Source organism: Nicotiana attenuata, unplaced genomic scaffold (genome assembly GCF_001879085.1).
Source record: "Nicotiana attenuata strain UT unplaced genomic scaffold, NIATTr2, whole genome shotgun sequence".
Classification (NCBI taxonomy): domain Eukaryota; kingdom Viridiplantae; phylum Streptophyta; class Magnoliopsida; order Solanales; family Solanaceae; genus Nicotiana; species Nicotiana attenuata.
In genome coordinates this window covers 28,230-47,851 of record NW_017673681.1, presented here as the reverse complement: position 1 = coordinate 47,851, position 19,622 = coordinate 28,230, and the positions used below count along the sequence as shown (strand labels likewise).

General features: G+C 40.8%; 2 protein-coding genes across 2 annotated transcripts; one reads left to right on the top strand and one right to left on the bottom strand.

Moving 5' to 3' along the window:
- Positions 1-11,639: 11,639 nt before the first annotated feature.
- LOC109217021 (SKP1-like protein 11) lies at positions 11,640-12,095 on the bottom strand. Its single transcript, XM_019381248.1, has one exon. The coding sequence runs from the start codon at positions 12,093-12,095 to the stop codon at positions 11,640-11,642; it is 456 nt and encodes a 151-aa protein (XP_019236793.1).
- Positions 12,096-14,486: 2,391 nt separating this feature from the next.
- LOC109217024 (SKP1-like protein 12) lies at positions 14,487-15,183 on the top strand. Its single transcript, XM_019381250.1, has one exon. It carries the CDS (start codon positions 14,529-14,531, stop codon positions 15,039-15,041), a length of 513 nt encoding a protein of 170 aa, XP_019236795.1. The 5' UTR covers positions 14,487-14,528; the 3' UTR covers positions 15,042-15,183.
- The last annotated feature ends 4,439 nt before the right edge of the window (positions 15,184-19,622 follow it).

The window sequence follows — 19,622 nt, the reverse complement described above, 5'->3', positions numbered from 1 at the left end:
GAGCTTTAAGAAGTGATTCTATATATAAGCACACAAATGTGGTTGTCCCTCACCAATGAGGGACAAAGTGCAAGACAAAAGTTCACTTCTTCAAATTTTCAATTTCCCTCCATTTCCAATTCACACTTCTTCTACTTTAAAGCCCAATGGCTTAAAGTCCAACATATTTAACAAGGAAGTTGGGATTGCTTGGGCCCTCCTTATCAAACGTTTGTTTTGGATGAGCTTCGAGAGGCCACTAAAAGCTTTGATATGGCAAATCTAATCTATATATGCAGATTCCAGGGGGAAAGAAAATCTAGAAATTCACGAATGACTATATTTATCTCAATGAGCTCGACTTAGGTTTTGCGTCTCTCTAATGTTTATTCAGACAAAAGATTGAGGAAAACTTTGTTACTTGACTTCTTTTAATAGAAAAGAATATATATATATATATATATATATATATATATATATATATATATATATATATATATATTTATTTATATATATATATATNATATATATATATATATATATATATATATATATATAACTTTATTTTTTGATTATTCTCATTACCACTACTAACTACATTCCCTTGAGGCAGAAATGGTGAATGAGAAAATTATACGCATAACTGGATTTCCGGATATGATTATTGCCAGTATAGATTTTCTTGAAATAAAATATAAAAAGTTAGCATGAAAAGTAATGCCTTTTCTGCTGAAATGTTTTGCATAATGTCTAAACTAACAAAATTATCAGGATCGTTAAGATATTAAGTTCTCAGCATAAAACTTTATATGCTAAAGATAACGAAATACCAAGCAACCAAATGATTTTACTTGAATATCAAAATAAAGCTCATATATAAATTTCGACTTCGATATAACTAGGATTTCGTAAGTTTGTTCATTTCTTCTGTTAATGTGGTTGGGGATATTATGTTGCCGAAATATTAGAGAAATACCTTTAAATAGGTGAAGCACTTATAAATGATCTTTCTGTGTCACGATCCGGATTTTTCACCCTCGGGAGTCGTGATGGCGCCTACTAGTGAAAGCTAGGCAAGCCAATCAACTAAATTATTTGCCTTGTTTCCAATTTTTACATCCGTTAACAGTTGTAAACCAACAGTTAATAATCAACAAAATTTAACAAGCGAAAGATTATAATTCAAACTTAATAATACCGCTATTATAGTTCCGAAACAAATCTACCCAAGATTAGTGTCACACTTCACAGACTGTCTAAGAGTACTACAAATAAGGGTCTGAAAGAAATAACAAAATACTGTTTCTGGGGGTACATAAAAGAAATAGGAAAATAGATAGAGGGGGACGCCAAGGCCTGCGGACGCCTGCAGGACTACCTCGGGTCACCTGATGATCAAGGAACGGAAATCTCACTGCGGTCCGAAATCTGTAGCACTGGGATTTGCACAAAAGAGTACTGAGTGTAGTATCAGTACAACCGACCCCATGTGCTGGTAAGTGCCTAGCCTAACCTCGGCGAAGTAATGACGAGGCTAGGACCAGACTACCAAGAATAAACCTGTGCACATATATAATGTACATCAGAAAATAAAAGCAGAAATATATAGTCAAGGATGGAAGGGGGAAACATGCTGCGGGAAAACATCAAATGACAACAGGAGGATAGCAGGTAAATATAGGGAACACCACAACTCAACTATCAACAAGAATCAGAAATCAAACAAGTGCACGACATCACCCTTTATGCTTTTACTCTCATCCTCACCATAAAAATCAATATAAGCTGCACGACATCACCCTTCGTGCTTTTACTCTCATCCTCACCATAAGATTCAATATAATCAGCATGGAATGGTACATCGTGCGGCACGACATCACCCTTCGTGCTTTATCCTCACAAAATAATAATAATAATACACGGCATCACCCTTCGTGCTTTAATACTCTCTCACCAAAATAATGCACGACATCACCCTTCGTACTTTACACTCTTCCTCACCCAAACAACAAACACAAACAATAAGGGCAAGGAATAAATGAATCATAATAAAAATCTTGGCAAGGGAACAATATCAAAACCACAACATCCCGGCAAGGGAACAACAATAAAAGCCACAACGTCCCGGCAAGGAATCAATGCCATAATCCTCTTCTCATTTTTACATTTACCTCACAACTTGTTTCACAATTTGAGCCAATGCTCTATAAGGTTCAATTGCCAATTATACTTCCACAATTTATTTTACAACTTGAGCCAACACTCTTCAATGTACAAATATCAATATTCTTTTCACAAACCTTGCTCAACAAAAGCAACCACCACGTTAAACATGAACAATACAAACGGAGTCACATTAATCATAACATAAGACTCACGGGCATGCTTGACACCAACGTATAGATACTCGTCACCATGCCTATACGTCGTACTCAGCAAATAACACATAGCAAATAGGACACAACTCCTAATCTCTCAAGCTAAGGTTAGACCAAACACTTACCTCGAAGTTCCACGGCCAACTCAAGCCTCAAACACCGCTTTCCTTTTTGAATTTGGCTCCAAATCAATTGTATCTAGACATAATCGACTTAATAATATCAATAAACGCTAAACAATTCGATTTCAATGCTTAATTATAGAGTTCCTGTCATTCTTCCCAAAAAGTCAAAAATCGGCCCCGGGCCCGCTTGGTCAAAACACGAGGTTCAGACCAAAACCCGATCACCCATTCACCCACGAGCCCGAATATGTAATTAGTTTCAAAATTCAACCCCAAAACGAGGTCTAAATTCCATTTATACAAAAAGCCCTAGCTCTACCCAAATCCCTAATTTTCTACCCTTAAGAACATGATTTAAGCCTATAAATCTAATGGGTGTTAATGGAAATTGAAGAAAATGAGTCTAAGATTACATACCTATGAATTTGTGGTGAAGTTCTCTTTCAAAAATCGCCCAATTTGGAGTTTGGAAGAAGAAGTTATGAGTTTTGGGTTAAATCCCGTATGTGTTTTGTTACTGTTTAAATGACTAGGCAAAATTGGTCTATGCGATCGCAAACAAGGGTATGCGATCGCATAGGGTAAAGGGGATTGGTAATTGCGATCGCGGAGCAGGGATCGCGTTCGCATAGAGGAAAAATGGTAACCCCCAGAATTAACTCTATGCTATCGCGGGCCTATCTATGCAATCGCATAGAACAAATGATGACTCCCAGAATTAACTCTATGCTATCGCGGACCTATCTATGCAATCGCATAGAACAAATGATGACTCCCAGAATTAACTCTATGCTATCGCGGACCTATCTATGCAATCGCATACAACAAATGATGACTCCCAGAATTTACTCTACGCTATCGCGGAAGAAGCTGTGCGATCGCATAGCACAAAATAGGCCCCCCTAAAATTACACTATGCGATCGCGAACCTTCCTATGCGATCGCATAGTACAAAAGAACTGGACACCAGCAAACAGCAGAAAACTAGATTTTTCTTAGTCCAAAAACACTCCGACGCCTATCCGAAACTCACCCGAGCCCTCGGGGCTCCCAACCAAACATGTACACTACCTCAAAAATACCCTACGGACTTACTCGTGCGATCAAATCACCAAAATAACATCAACAAATATGAATTTAGCATCAAAATCATGAAATCACTTAAGAACTTCAAATTTTCCAATTTTCTCAAATTCGGTCCGATTCATGCCGTTTCAAGTCCGTTTCTTACTAAATTTCACAGACTCGACTTATACCATATATAAGACCTGTACCGGGCTCCGTAACCAAAATACGGGCCCGATACCATCAAATTTTAAACACATTTTATTTTCAAAAACTCATAAATATTCCAGAAAACAATTTTCTTTAAAAATTCATTTCTCGGGCTTGGGACCTCGGAATCCGATTCCGGGCATACGCCCAAGTCCCATATTTTCTTATGGACCTTCCGGGATCATCGGAACAGGGATCCGGGTCCGTTTGCTCAAAATGTCGACCGAAGTCAACTTAAATTCATTTTAAAGGCAAAATTCATTATTTTTCACAGCTTTTCATATAATGGCTTTCCGGCTACGCGCCCGGACTGCACACGCAAATTGAGGTGATGCAGAAAGAGGTTTTCAAGGCCTCTGAACACACAATTTATTTCTAAAACAAGTGATGACTTTTTAGGTCATCACATCCTCCACCTCTAAAACAACCGTTCATCCTCGAACGGACATAAGAAGGAAGTACCTGAGTCGGGGAAAAGATGGGGATAACGGCTCCGCATGTCGGACTCGGACTCCCAGGTCGATGCCTCAGCAGGCTGACCTCCCCACTGAACACGAACAGAAGGAAAACTCTTCGATCTCAACTGACGAACCTGCCGGTCTAGAATAGCTACCGGCTCCTTCTCATAAGACAAGTCCTTGTCCAACTGGATAGTGCTGAAATCTAACACGTGGGATGGATCGTCGTGATACTTCCGAAGCATGGACACATGAAACACTGGATGCACGGCTGATAAGCTCGACGGCAACGCAAGTCTGTAAGCCACCTCCCCCACTCGATCAAGAATCTCAAACGGGCCAATGAACCTAGGGCTAAGCTTGCCCTTCTTTCCAAATCTCATCACGCCCTTCATAGGCGACACCCGAAGCAATACCCGCTCACCGACCATGAATGCCAAATCACGAACCATACGGGCGGCATAACTCTTTTGCCTGGATTGAGCTGTGCGAAGTCTATCCTGAATGATCCTGACCTTGTCCAAGGCATCCTGTACTAGATCTGTACCCAATAACCGAGCCTCTCCCGGCTCAAACCATCCAACTGGCGACCGACACCGCCTACCATATAAAGCCTCATAAGGAGCCATCTGAATACTCGACTGGTAGCTGTTGTTGTAGGCAAACTCTGCTAAAGGTAAGAACTAATCCCACGAGCCTCCAAAGTCAATGACACACGCTCGGAGCATATCCTCCAAAATCTGAATAGTACGCTTGGACTGCCTGTCCGTCTGAGGATGAAACGCTGTGCTCAACTCAACCCGTGTGCCCAACTCTCGCTGAACTGCTCTCCAGAAATGTGAGGTGAACTGCGTACCTCGGTCCGAAATGATAGACACGGGCACACCATGAAGACGGACAATCTCCCAGATATAGATCTCGGCTAACTTCTCGGAAGAATAGGAGACTGCCACAAGAATGAAATGTGCTGCCTTGGTCAGCCTATCAACAATAACCCACACTGCATCGAACTTCTTCTGAGTCCGTAAGAGCCCAACAACGAAGTCCATAGTGATTCGCTCCCACTTCCACTCAGGAATCTCAATCTTCTGGAACAGACCACCAGGTCTCTGATGCTCGTACTTAACCTATTGACAATTCAAACACCGAGTCACATACACAACAATGTCCTTCTTCATTCTCCTCCACCAATAATGCTGTCGAAAATCCTGATACATCTTGGCGGCGCCCGGATGAATAGAGTACCGGTAACTATGGGCCTCCTCTAGAATCGACTCCCGAAGTCCATCCACATTAGGCACACAAATACGACCCTGCATCCTCAAAACTCCATCATCTCCTAGTGTGACCTGCTTGGCATCTCCGTGCTGCACCGTGTCTCTGAGAACATATAAATGAGGATCATCATACTGCCGATCTCGGATACGCTCCAATAAAGAAGAGCGAGCAACTGTGCAAGCTAATATACGGTTGGGCTCAGAAACATCCAACCTCACGAACTGATTGGCCAAAGCCTGGAAATACAAAGCAAGCATTCTCTCACCAACCGGAATATAGGCAAGACTGTCCATACTTGCTGACTTCCTACTCAAAGCATCGGCCACCACATTGGCCATTCCCGGATGATATAAGATAGTGACATCATAGTCCTTTAACAGCTCCAACCACCTTCTCTGCCTCAAATTTATCTCCTTCTGCTTGAACAAGTATTGCAAACTCTTGTGGTCTGTAAACACCTCACATGCCACGCCATACAGATAATGCCTCCAAATCTTCAGCGCGTGAACAATGGCTGCTAACTCCAAATCATGGACTGGATAGTTCTTCTCATGAATCTTCAACTGACGCGAAGAATAAGTAATGACCTTGCCATTCTGCATCAACACCGCACCAAGCCCAACACAAGATGCATCACAATATACTGTATATGAGCCTGAACCTGTGGGCAAAACCAACACTGGCGTCGTAGTCAAAGCTGTCTTGAGCTTCTGGAAGCTCGCCTCGCACTCATCCGACCACCTAAACTGGGCACCCTTCTGGGTCAACCTGGTCATCGGGGCTGCAATAGACGAAAACCCCTCCACGAACCGACGATAATAGCCTGCCAAACCCAAGAAACTCCGGATCTCTGTAGCTGATGCGGGTCGAGGCCAATTCTTGACTGCCTCTATCTTCTTTGGATCTATCTGAATACCCTCTGCTGAAACCACATGACCCAAGAAAGCAACTGAACTCAACCAGAACTCACACTTCGAAAACTTAGCATACAACTGACTATCTCTCAGAGTCTGAAGAACCACTCTCAGATGCTGCTCATGCTCCTCCCGGCTGCGGGAATAAATCAAAATATCATCAATGAAGACTATCACACGAATCCAAGTAAGGCCTGAACACTCAGTTCATCAAATCCATGAAAGCTGCCGGAGCATTCGTCAACCCGAACAACATCAACAAGAACTCATAATGCCTGTATCGAGTGCGGAAAGCTGTCTTAGGGACATCGGACGCCCTGATCCTCAACTGATGGTAGCCAGATCTCAAGTCGATCTTAGAAAACACTTGGGCACCCTGAAGCTGGTCGAACAAATCATCAATCCTCGGCAATGGGTACTTATTCTTGATTGTGACCTTGTTCAATTGCTGGTAATCTATACACATTCTCATCATTCCGTCCTTCTTCTTGACAAACAACACCGGCGCACCCCATGGCGAGACACTGGGCCTAATGAAGCCCTTATCAAGCAAGTCTTGCAACTGCTCCTTCAACTCTTTCAACTCAGGCGGGGCCATACGATATGGCAGAATAGAAATGGGCTGAGTGCTCGGAGCCAGATCAATGCAAAAATCGATATCCCTGTCGGGTGGCATACCCGGCAGGTCTGAAGGAAATACCTCAGGAAACTCACGGACAACGGGCATAGAATCAATAGAAGGAACCTCGGCACTAGAATCACGAACATATGCCAGATAGGCCAAACACCCCTTCTCAACCATTCGCCAAGCCTTCATATATGAGATGACGCTACAGGTAAAATGACCAGGAGTTCCTCTCCACTCTAAACGACGTAGACCCGGTAAGGCTAAGGTCATAGTCTTGGCATGACAATCCAAGATAACGTGGTAAGGTGATAACCAGTCCATCCCCAATATGACATCAAAATCGACCATGTCCAACAGTAATAAGTCTACTCGGGTCTCAAGACCCCTACCCTAATCACAACCACGCAAGAACGATGAACACGATCTACCACAATAGAATCATCCACCGGGGTGGACACATAAACAGGAGCACTCAGAGAATCACTGGGCATGACCAGATACGGCGCAAAATAAGATGACACATAAGAGTATGTAGACCATGGATCAAATAACACTGAAGCATCCCTACTACAAACCAGAACCGTACCTGTGATGACCGCATCGGAAGCCTCAGCCTCTGGCCTGGCTGGGAGAGCATAAAATCGGGGCTGGGCCCCACCACCCTGGACTACCTCTCTGGGACGGCCTGCTGCTGGCTGGCCTCCACCTTTAGCGGCCTGAGCTCTACCTCTAGAACCTCTACCTCCACCTCTAGCACCTCTACCCCCACCTCTGGTTGGCTGGGCGGGCTGTGGAACACTCGGTGCCTGAACCATGACACGGGAACCCATGTTGAGAGTTGCTCGATGCTCGAGGATAAAATCTAGCAATGTGACCCGTATCACCACAAGTATAACAAGTCCTCAGATGCTGAGATTGCTGACCTTGACGACCTGAATGGCCACCCCGAAAACTCTAGAGCGGAGGTGCACTGATAGGAGCTGGTGGTGCACTGTAGGACTGTTGATTAGAGTACTGCATGTGAGAACCACGGCCACCTGAAGCACCGTGAGAAACCTGAAGGGCCGACTGAAAAGGCCTAGGAGGACGGCCTCTACCATACGAATCCCTGCCTCCAAACGAGGCACCACTGAATCTGCCTGAATGACGAGGCCTCTTGTCAGACCCCTGACCACCTCCCTGTGATAGAACCATCTCCACTCTTCTGGCCACATTGGCCGCCTCCTAGAAAGAAATCTCACTTCCCGTATCCTTAGCCATCTGAAGTCGAATGGACTGGATAAGTCCCTCAATGAACCTCCTCACTCTCTCTCTCTCTCAGTGGGAAGTATAAGTAGAGCACGACGGGCCAACACGATAAACCTAGTCTCGTACTGGCTAACAGTCATGGAACCCTGCTGGAGACGCTCAAATTGCCTCCGATAGATCTCTCTCTGAGTAATGAGAAGAAACTTCTCCAAGAATAGCTGAGTAAACTGCTCCCAAGTCAAAGCTGGTGATCCGGCTGGTCTAGCCAAACAGTAATCTCTCCACCAAGTCTTGGCGGATCCAGATAAGTGAAAAGTAGCAAAGTCGATCCCATTGGTCTCCACTATCCCTATGTTCCTGAGAACCTCGTGACAGCTGTCTAGATAATCCAAGGGATCCTCAGAAGATGCACCGCTGAAAGTGGCAGTGAAGAGCTTAGTAAACCTATCCAATCTCCACAAGGCATCGGCAATCATAGCTGCTCCGTCACCGGTCTGGGCTACCATACCCGGCTGAACTACTCCAACTGGTGAGCTGCTGGAGTCTGAAATAGGGGAGCCACCTGCTCCGGAGTGCGAGTAGCAGGAGTCTGGGCCCCTCCTCCAGCCTGAGAGACGGCTGGGGTTATAGGAAGCAAGCTTGCCTGGGGTGACACTCTCCATGAGACCCACTAGACGGACCAGAGCATCCTGAAGTACTGGGGTGGCAATGAACCCCTCTGGGCCCACCGGAGCTGTTTGGGCCGGAACCTCCTTGTCAAACTCAACCTGAGGCCTCACCACTGGTGCTACTACTCCGGGCTGAGTTCTGCCCCTACCTCGGCCTCTAGCACGACCTCGGCCTCGCCCTCTGCCTCTCGTGGGAGCTGCTGCTGGGGGCTCGGGCTGCTGATCAGCGGATGAGGAAGCGCGTGTTCTCGGCATCTACGAAAGAACAGAGTAGAAATTCAATTATCATTGAGAAACCAAACCGCACGACAGGAAAGAATAGAAGTGAAACTTTTCCTAACTCTGTAGCCTCTAGGGGATAAATACAGACGTCTCCGTACCGTTCCCTCAGACTCTACTAAGCTTGTCTGTGAATTGTGAGACCTATGTAACCTAGAGCTATGATACCAACTTGTCACGATCCGGATTTCCCACCCTTGGGAGTCGTGATGGCGCCTACTAGTGAAAGCTAGGCAAGCTAATCAACTAAATTGTTTGCCTTGTTTCCAATTTTTACATCCGTTAACAGTTATAAACCAACAGTTAATAATCAACAAAATTTAACAAGCGGAAGATTATAATTCAAACTTAATAATACCGCTATTATAATTACGTAATAAATCTACCCAAGATTGGTGTCACACTTCACAGACTGTCTAGGAGTACTACAAATAAGGGTCAGAAAGAAATAATAAAATACTGTCTCTGGGGGTACATAAAAGAAACAGGAAAATAGATAGAGGGGACGCCAAGGCCTGCGAACGCTTGCAGGACTACCTCAGGTCGCCTGTTGATCAAGGAACGTAAATCTCAATGCGGTCCGAAATCTGCAGCACTGGGATCTGCACAAAAGAGTGCATAGTGTAGTATCAGCACAACTGACCCCATGTGCTGGTAAGTGCCTAGCCTAACCTCGACGAAGTAGTGACGAGGCTAGGACCAGACTACCAAGAATAAACCTGTGCAGATATATAATGTACAGCGGAAAATAAAAGCAGAAATATATAGTCAAGGAGGGTGGGGGAAACATGCTGCGGGAAAACATCAAATGACAACAGGAGGATAGCAGGTAAATATATATAGGGAACACCACAACTCAACTGTCAACAAGAATCAGAAATCAAACAAGTGCACGACATCACCCTTCATGCTTTTACTCTCATCCTCACCATAAAAATCAATATAAGTTGCACGGCATCACCCTTCGTGCTTTAAATAGGTGAAACACTTATAAATACCTTTAAATAGGTGAAGCACTTATAAATGATCTTTCTGTCATGTGTGCCATTCTAGTCGAAGCGTTATATGTTATTATTATATCATGTTCCATTGGAACAGGTAACATATAGGCAAAATTCATATTTTTATCGAGAATATCCAATGCCTTCTTTGTTCCCCATTCTTACACTCAAAATAATTCCTCCCACAAATACAACCGGGATATATATCACATACATCGAAAGCAAATGACAATGAAGGAAGAAGCATAAAGTGGAAAGTCGCATCTCCAGCCTCCTCCAGGCACTCATGTATGTTAGAAAAAGTGATCGAGGATAGAATCATAAATATCTGTTTGCTTACTATGGAATCTCTCATCAAAAGTTTGAACTAAATCAGACAAATAAATTATTCTTCAAATGTAAGAGACTATTTGAATTCTCAAGGTAAGGACATCGATTACGGGCTACAATGTAAACTTTACTGCTACTTAAATATAAATAGCGTATCAACTAATTAAAATAATGGTAGAGTAAAAAATTAAAGATATTAACTTGATCAATATTTTTATTTACAGAGGCGGACCCAGGATTTTTACACGGTGGGGGCACAATATTTTGCTCAACCAATGCCCCTAAATGCTTTTAGTGTTCACGGTGCCAAGTGCTTTAAATTAACTATTTTCAAGGTACATACATATACATATACATATACATATATAAAAATTTGCTGAAGCTTACGGGATCCGGTTACCCCTCATTGCAACATGTAAGTCCGCCTCTGCTTATTAATTGAGCACAGATCTCTCTCATAAAATAAATTTTTAGAAAATATTTTTTAGAAGTAAGAAATATTATGTTAAAAGGAGTAGTGGATAATGATATTATGCCAAGTGACGTGCTAATAAATTATCATATTAATAATATAATAATATTGAATAATAAAAATTATAATAAAAGAAAATAAAAATAAAAATGTTATACAATGACTATATAATTTATTTTTCTTTAATTTCATGTACTTAGTTAATGAAATATGGTTCTGAGAAGTAAGATACCAGTTGAAATTCTATTAATGTATCATAATATAATATAATAAAAAAAAGTTATAATTATTAAAATAATTAATATTCTACACGGGTTCTAATACTAGTTATTATATAAAATGGCAGGGTAAATGATAAAATTAAACTATTTAATGATAATGGAGGGTGAGATGAGAGAAATCGATTATTATATAAAGTGACACATTTCAACGACGAATTTAATGATACAATAAAATTTAAGTAACAATAAATGAAAATCAAAGCCCCCAACCCATGCACGATAACGATCAACGAATTTTCCAACAACTATAATTAATTAAAACCCATAAAAACTAAAAATACAAACAAACCCTAATCAGTAGAGTAATCGGACGTGATATTAAACCCTAATCAATTCTAACCTTTTCTTCTTCTTCTTCTTCAGTACTGTAATCGGGCGTGATATTAAATATCTTCCTAACAGCATTCGCCGATTTGTTCTTAATCCTATCAGCAATCGACTGACACAAAAGATCGAGCAAACCCTTAATTTCAAGGTAATTAGCAGCCAATATAAGTTCAAACAGGTCTCTGTAACTCTTCCCGTTCACGAATTCCTTGTCGAAATTTTCGATTTCTTCTTCGTTCGTATACGTCTTCTCAACGGCGTGTTTCATCAAGTATTCGATAATTTTGATTAGGGTTTGAGTATCGACATTTGGGAGTGGGATTTTGGTGTAATTGTCCTCCACCATGTTTTTTATGGTTATTGATTGAACGGCGACGGATTCTTCGATCTCAAATTCGTCGCCATTCGAGGATTTTAAGATCAACATCTTCTTTTGCTCAGTTGTTGATGCCATTGATTGATGAATGATTTTAGGAGAAACTTAGAGGAAGAAAAACCCTAGAAAAAAAAACTCAGAAGACAGCATAGTATATTGAGAAGGTGAAAATCGAGCGGTATTTATAGACGTGATTTTTTGTGAAGAATTAACCTAAATATCTCTTTACCCTTAAATTAAATATTACTTGTGGATATATAATATGTGTATAGTTCAAATGTAATTTGTGTATAATCGTGTATAGTCAGTATATATAATTTATGTATGCCAGTTAGGAAAAGTAAATAATGAATTCGGTCGACTGTCTATTTGTGTAAAGATTCTTTACTTTTTCCCTTTTCTTTTTGGTTTATGAAAAAGATCCGAAAACCTTTTTATTTTCTTTCACACTTCTAAAAACTTCTGAAGTTAGAGAAAAGAAACTTGTTAAAGTAAGTTTTTGGTTTGATGAATAAGGACATTAAATATTTACGGGGTGATCAAAAATACTTTGATGTTTCCTTGGAGTAAAAATTATTTTTTACCACCTTGGTTATACGGGTAAGACTTTTTTTGTTTTCCCAAACCTCTACAAACTAGAATTATTTTTGCAATTTTTCTTTCCTATTATTTCATGCTACTTATAGTTATCTCTGAAAATGTTTAAATTTAATGCACTGAGGGTATAATAAATATTTTATAATGAGGTCACTTCTCAATAGTAATTACACATAATTTTTTTTTACAAGAACTAATTAGTTTTCGGTTTGATGATATAAGGACATAAAATAATTATGGATGATGACACTAATACTGAAGTTATTAGAGAGAATAAACTTAATCAAGCTTTTGGTTTGATGAATACAACAACATACCCAGTAAAATCTCACTAGTGGATCTGGGGAGAGTAGAGTGTACGCAGACCTTATCCTTACCCCGAAAAGGGTAGAGAGGCTGTTTTCGGGAGACTCTCGGCTCAACAGGAGAGACAATAATATCAGAAAAGAAACAAAAGAACAGGCATGTAACAACAAAAGATGCCAGAAAGAAAATAACAACAACGAATAAGTGAAAGGACAATAACACAAAACTGCGCAAAACAACAATGTGAACACAACATAGACCGCTAACAAACCTAAACAAAACTCTATCAAACTACCCGGTACAAAGAGGGAAGAACTCTCGGCTACCCCCTAGCCTACCACCCTAATGCTCGACCTCCACATGTTCCTATCAAGAGCCATGTCCTCGGAAATCTGAAGTCGCGCCATGTCCTACCTGATCACCTCGCCCCAATACTTCTTAGCCGCCCTCTGCCTCTTCTCGTACCTGCCAAAGTCAACCGCTCACACTTCCTAACCGGTACATCTAGGCTTCTCCTCCGCACGTGTCCGAACCATCTAAGCCGCGCTTCCCGCATCTTGTCGTCCATGGGAGTCACGCCCACCCTCTCCCGAATATCTTCATTTCTAATCTTATCCAGCCTAGTGTGCACATACATCCATCTCAACATCCTCATTTCTGCTACTTTCATCTTCTGGATATGTGAATTCTTGACTGGCGAACACTCAGCTCCATACAACATGGCCGATCTAACCACCGGTCTATAGAACTTACCTATATTTATGGGTGATAATCGCGTTGTTTTACGGTTTCCCTATGATCTTTCCTACAATACATCATGTACTTTTTTCATACTAAAATACTTATTTCTGAAAATAATTTAACCCAATGCGAGGACTAATGAGTCAACTGACCATAGCAGGTACCGATATTTGGGGAAAGTAATATGTGTGTAGCGTGATTCAATTCATATACTATATTGTTAGTGACTATAACCTATATTTATCGATATAACCGTAACCTAAAGTGAATGTGCCACTTAATGAGTTTGGAGGAACTTCCTTCAATTTCCTTTGAAATTATCGGCCGTATAAGAAAAAAAATTATGCATAATATTATATTATGTAGATTTTGATTGCCAATATTAAATATATACTTATATTAAGTTGTGAAAGATTTGTGATATGGGAATTACCTATACTATTTAATTAAATAGAGAAAATGCGCTTAATATAAATAATTTATGCACAACATTCTCTACATTATTAATTATCACATTACAATTAATTCATTCACAATTCACCATTTTATAAAAATTCCTTTATTAACTTATTATTAATCACGGGATAAATAATTATCCATTATCCATTATATTCTCATTAAACATTCTTTTCTCCAACGTTAGTAGTTTCTAGAAATGTGAAAGAAAACAAAAGTTTTCCTTTTCCCTTTAGGATTTTTTTTCCCTAAATTAAAAAGGACAAGGAAATATAATACGTAAAATAACATCAATCGTTACCTATAAATACCAACATCTTCCCCTTCTCTACACATAATTCTACCTTTCGACTTTTCTCTAGGGTTTTCCTTCATCTCCCTTATCTCCTAAAATCATCAATAATTAAATCAATGGCCGCCTCCTCCTCCTCCTCAGCAGCAGCAACTGAGCAAAAGATGTTGATCTTAAAATCCTCCGACGGCGACGAATTTCAGATAGAAGAAAACGCCGCCGTTCAATCCATAACCATAAAAAACATGGTGGAAGACGATTACACCGTCATTCCACTCCCAAACGTCGATACCAAAACCCTAATCAAAATTACGGAGTACCTAAAGACGCACGCCGACGAGAAGATGAAGTCTAACGAAGAGGAAATCAAAAAATTCGATAAGGATTTCGTGAAGGAGAAGAGTTACAACGATCTGTTTGAACTTGTATTAGCTGCTAATTACCTTGATATTAAGAGTTTAATGGATTTGTTATGTCAGTCAATTGCTGATCGGATTAAGGATAAATCGTATATGGCTGTTAGGAAGATATTTAATATCACAAATGAGTATACTGAAGCGGAATTGGAAGAGGTTAAGAAGGAACATGCTTGGGCACATGAAGGAGTAGAAATTGACGATTCTACTAATTAGGGTTTTGTTTATGTTTTAACATTTAATTAAGGGGTTTTAATTAGGTTTTTGGACATTTTGTTGATTGTTTATGGCTTTTACTTTAGTTTTATGTAGTTTAGGGTTTTGAGTTTTAGTCTTTATAGAATATTATGGATTCTTGGAAACTTCTAGTATTACTGTTTATTAAAGTCTTGCGTGAGTTGGATTTTATGTTTTTATTTTCAACTGGAATTGAATAATTTTAGTTAACTAGTTACCATTAAATTAAATAATGATCTATTTTAAAGAGAATTAAGTTGAAAATATATTAATTAACTTGAGCGACACTCAAATCTCGAGCTCATTTTATTGTCATGGTCTGGTCTGTCTCCCGTAGCGTTGAGGTTATGGTAATCAGTATTTCTTCTAGAATTCAAATCTTTACTTCTCTCCTCCTGCTTATGGCGTTCATATCCATGGCCATCTCTTTTTCTAATCTTCCGGAATTCCTTATGTTTAGAGATTCTGGTTCTCATAATTAGGGGTGATAAACGGGCGGGTCGTTCGTGTCGTATGGGCGGGTCAAAAACAGGTAATGTAAAAACGGATAAATTATCGACCACCCATATTTAATATGGATAAAAAATGGATATGGATATCCATGCTATCCATAGCTTCTTGAATCTGATCACTTTTGGGAGAATTCCTAGTATCCCAAACTTGAGGAACCTCCAATTTGAGTCTTTGCGAATGTAAAAGTTAAACTCATTGGTTATCCATTTTTCAAGCATAATTCCATATTTGACCTATTTTTAAAAAGTTCATTATTCAACTGATATTAGGCTATATAGATGATATTTGCACCTTAATATTACCATGCTTTATTGTTGTTTTAAAGTCGAATTGCCAACAAAATGCTCTAAATGGTGTTTTTTTGTTTCGCAGGAATATTCTAAGGGAGGAAGCACCACGGAGTGGTTTGGAGGCAATAATGTGAAGAAAACGCCCACTCGAGAAGTACCCGAGCACAAAGTAGCGAGAAAATGGCCTGGGCAAATTCCACCGCGACTGCGGTGAATTAAAAGTCCAGGCAGAATGGTCAGCTCCCACCGCGGTCGAGCCGCGGTCCTGCCGCGACCGCGGTGCACTGTTCACGCGTCAGAAAAATTGGGGACCAAAGTGTGAATTCGGGAAAACTTATGTGAAACCCTTATAAGCTTTAGAAATTTGCCCAAGATGGGATTAAGCTTGTTTTAGACTACTTTTGGAGGCAAGAACAAATGTGAGAAGATCAACCAAACATTAGAGTTTTTCTATCTCTTTTATTTTCTTGCAATTACCCATTATGAATAATTTAGTAGTTTTATCTAGTTTTGCCATGAGTAGCTAATTCCTTTGTCTAGGGTTTTGATGGAACCTATTGAAGGATGAACTTCTTGGTTATGTTAATATAGTTTGTCAGTTTAATCTCTATTTGTTCAACTACGTGCTTGTTTTAGTTAATTAACAGGATCCTCAATTAGTTGTGCCTATTTAGTGTGCATAACTTGGGAGGGAGTGCATATTTAGGTAATTATTGAACAACACCACTCCCAAAGTATAAGAGGAATATATAACTGCGGGTTTAAAGGCGGGATTAGGGATAACGAAGCCTTGGGTGCAATCTAAAGTGAGCTGTAAAAAACAAAGCCAGCTAGCGTATCTCGGGAGAGTGCGTCTAGTAAATTATCATAATTACTCGGGAGAGATTTACGGTAAGAGGAGCGCTCATGATTGATAGAGATGATTTGGTGATTCTATGTGAAGCATAACCGGAAGGGATTTCATCAATAGGGGAAATCATAACCTTAGAACCTTCTCTTAATTATTTACAACTTAATTATAGTTAGTTCTCAGCTGTTTATTTACTGTCATTCATAGTTAGTAGAAATACCATCAATTGTTATTCACAACGTTTGGGAAGTTGATTCCGTGGAATTTAGTAAGTCTAACGAAAGTAATTGATAGGTTAATTCCTTGTGGGTTCGACTCTGGGCTAAATACTCAGATTATATTTGCAACGTCCGTGTGTCCTTTTTATAAGGCATAGTTAGGCGTAATCGAATTTTGGCGTCGCTGCCAGGGAATTAACGGTGTTATCAATTACAACTGAAAGAAATACAAAAATTCTTAGTGTAGTCAGTTTTCTCTATACCCAATCTATACATTGAAATTTTAACGTTTGTTGACTTGGTTGTACAAGTGCATGCCTAGAAACTCAACGAGAACTGGTGAAGTATTCGAAGCTCTATCAGATCCCGAGAAAGTTTTTAAGGCCTTGAACCGGGCCAACCGGAAAAGCAAATAGCAACAAACAATTGAACAATTCGAACCAAACATGGGAGATCACGAAAACAATCTACCTGCACCTATAGCGCCACCGGCACCTCTTGTGCCAGAGGCTGCTCTCTATGACTGGGCAGAACCCACAACTAAAAATCCGGCCACAGCGATTGTAGTCCCGCAGATACAGGCTGAATCATTCCAAATCACGAATAACATGCTGCACTTGTTGCAAAACAAGGGACTATTTTCGAGGTCACAAGTCGAAGATCCTCAGCAGCACTTGAAGAATTTCCTGTCAATATGCAAAATCCAAAGACAGCCCAACGTAACTCAAGAAGCAATCAAGTTGTTGTTGTTCCCATTCTCAGTGACAGGAGCTGCCCAGCCCTGTCTAATCTTACTCCCCATAAATTCCATAACAAATTGGGAGGATTAGTCAAACAATTCCACAACAAGTTCAACCCACCCAACAAGACTGCTCAACAAATTGATGAAATTTTGAGTTTTAAACAGAGACCAATGGAGACACTGCATGAAACATGGGAACGCTTTAAGGGGATGCTGGTTGTATGTCCACACCATGGTGTCCCAGATCTGATATTGGGACAGCGGTTTTACATGGGATTGTCAGATAGCGTGAAGAACATAGTTGATGCTTCAGCTGGTGGAGCATTTTTGAGCAAAACATGGAGAGAAGGCCAGAGTCTACTTGACAAGATGGCACAGAATTTGGGATGGATAACCAGGAATGCACCTATCACCCTAGTGGTTCACTCAGTGCCTTTAGATCCATCTAACTCTATGGCTGAAAATATGGCCACCTTATTGACACAGATGAGTATACTCACCAAAAAGGTGGAAGAGTCAGGGCAGAAGCAGCAGGTACACATCGTAGACACTACCAATGGGGGCTTGTGCGCATCTTGCATTAGTCAGCCAATTGGTAACCAGTGGAATGCAGAACATGATCATCATCACTACCCTGAAGACATGAATTATGTGTCTATATATGGAGGCCAGAGATAGGGTGGTCAAAATTGGGGTTAGCAGCAGCAGCAGCCATACAGGCTAGTGCAGCCTCAGTTCAACAATGGAAACATGGGAGGTATGAGACCCCCTAATAATATGGCACCGTACCAAAGGCCACAGGGATACAACAATCAGAATCAGCAGCAGGGGTACCAACCTCTGCAGCAGCAGCATGATGGACGGCAGGAAGATGGGTTTGCTAGACTTGAGGCAATGATGCAGCAGGTTATTGGCTCTAATGCAAAAATTAGTGAGAGAGTTGATGCACATGATTCAGCTATCAAGAATATTGAAGTGCAGATGGGCCAAATTTCGATGTCTCTGAACAATCGTCCTCATGGGACATTACCTGCAGACACCCAGATAAATCCAATAGATCAAGGCCCGAAGCAGCTGATGGCAGTGAGGCAGCTGATGGCAGTGAGGCAGCTGATGGCAGTGAGTCTACGCAATGGCAGATATTTGGATGTAGATCAAGAAAGGGCTCGAGAAACCAGACAGGCTGAGACACTCATACCAATTCCCATTGAGCTGGATGAGTCAACGACACTGACAGAGGTGACAGTCCAGCCTGCCCAGGAAGAAAATAACATTCAGACTGAGGCTGAGAAAGAAGCTGAGACAGCCCGGGAACGAGTAGTTGAGGTGGCAGCTGATAAAGAGCAATCCCAAATTATTGGGAAGAAGAGACCTCCTGCACCATTCCCTCAGAGGCTGGCAAAGTCCAAAAGAGAGCAATACAAAAGTTCTGGAGATGCTGAAACAATCCAGGTAAATATCCCATTGATTGATGCTTTGAAAGAGATGCNAAATAAAGTTAGTAAAAAGAAGGAAAGAGAAGCAAAACACAAAACTAGCTACACAAATAGTCAACACCGTAAGCTGCCCGGCAACGGCGCCAAAAAGTGATCCGCAGCGGACTCAACCTTAGGAAGAGTGGGCGCTAATACTTTTACCCAATAGTGGTATCGGGGTCAATTTCCACAGGGAGCTAGAAAGGGAGTTGGATATTTGCTTAGCCTAGAAATGCGTGTTTGCTTCTAATTGATCTTCCGTCATTTTTGGGTTTTTGTGATTATCAACTACAATTTAACAATTACTAATTATAACTAAATTATGCTAAGATAGTAATTCTAGGTTGCATGCAAGATAGAGAAAGACACTAGGGTCGTGGCATTTACCTTGGTGGTCAACTAACGGGTAGAGATTCCTAATACAAGAATGATGATTATGGGGCTTATGCTATAACCGTTGCACGATTGCACT

Coding starts and splice junctions, on each gene's coding strand:
- LOC109217021 (XM_019381248.1), bottom strand. CDS start 12,095: ATGGCATCAACAACTGAGCAAAAGAAGATGTTGATCTTAAAATCCTCG.
- LOC109217024 (XM_019381250.1), top strand. CDS start 14,529: ATGGCCGCCTCCTCCTCCTCCTCAGCAGCAGCAACTGAGCAAAAGATG.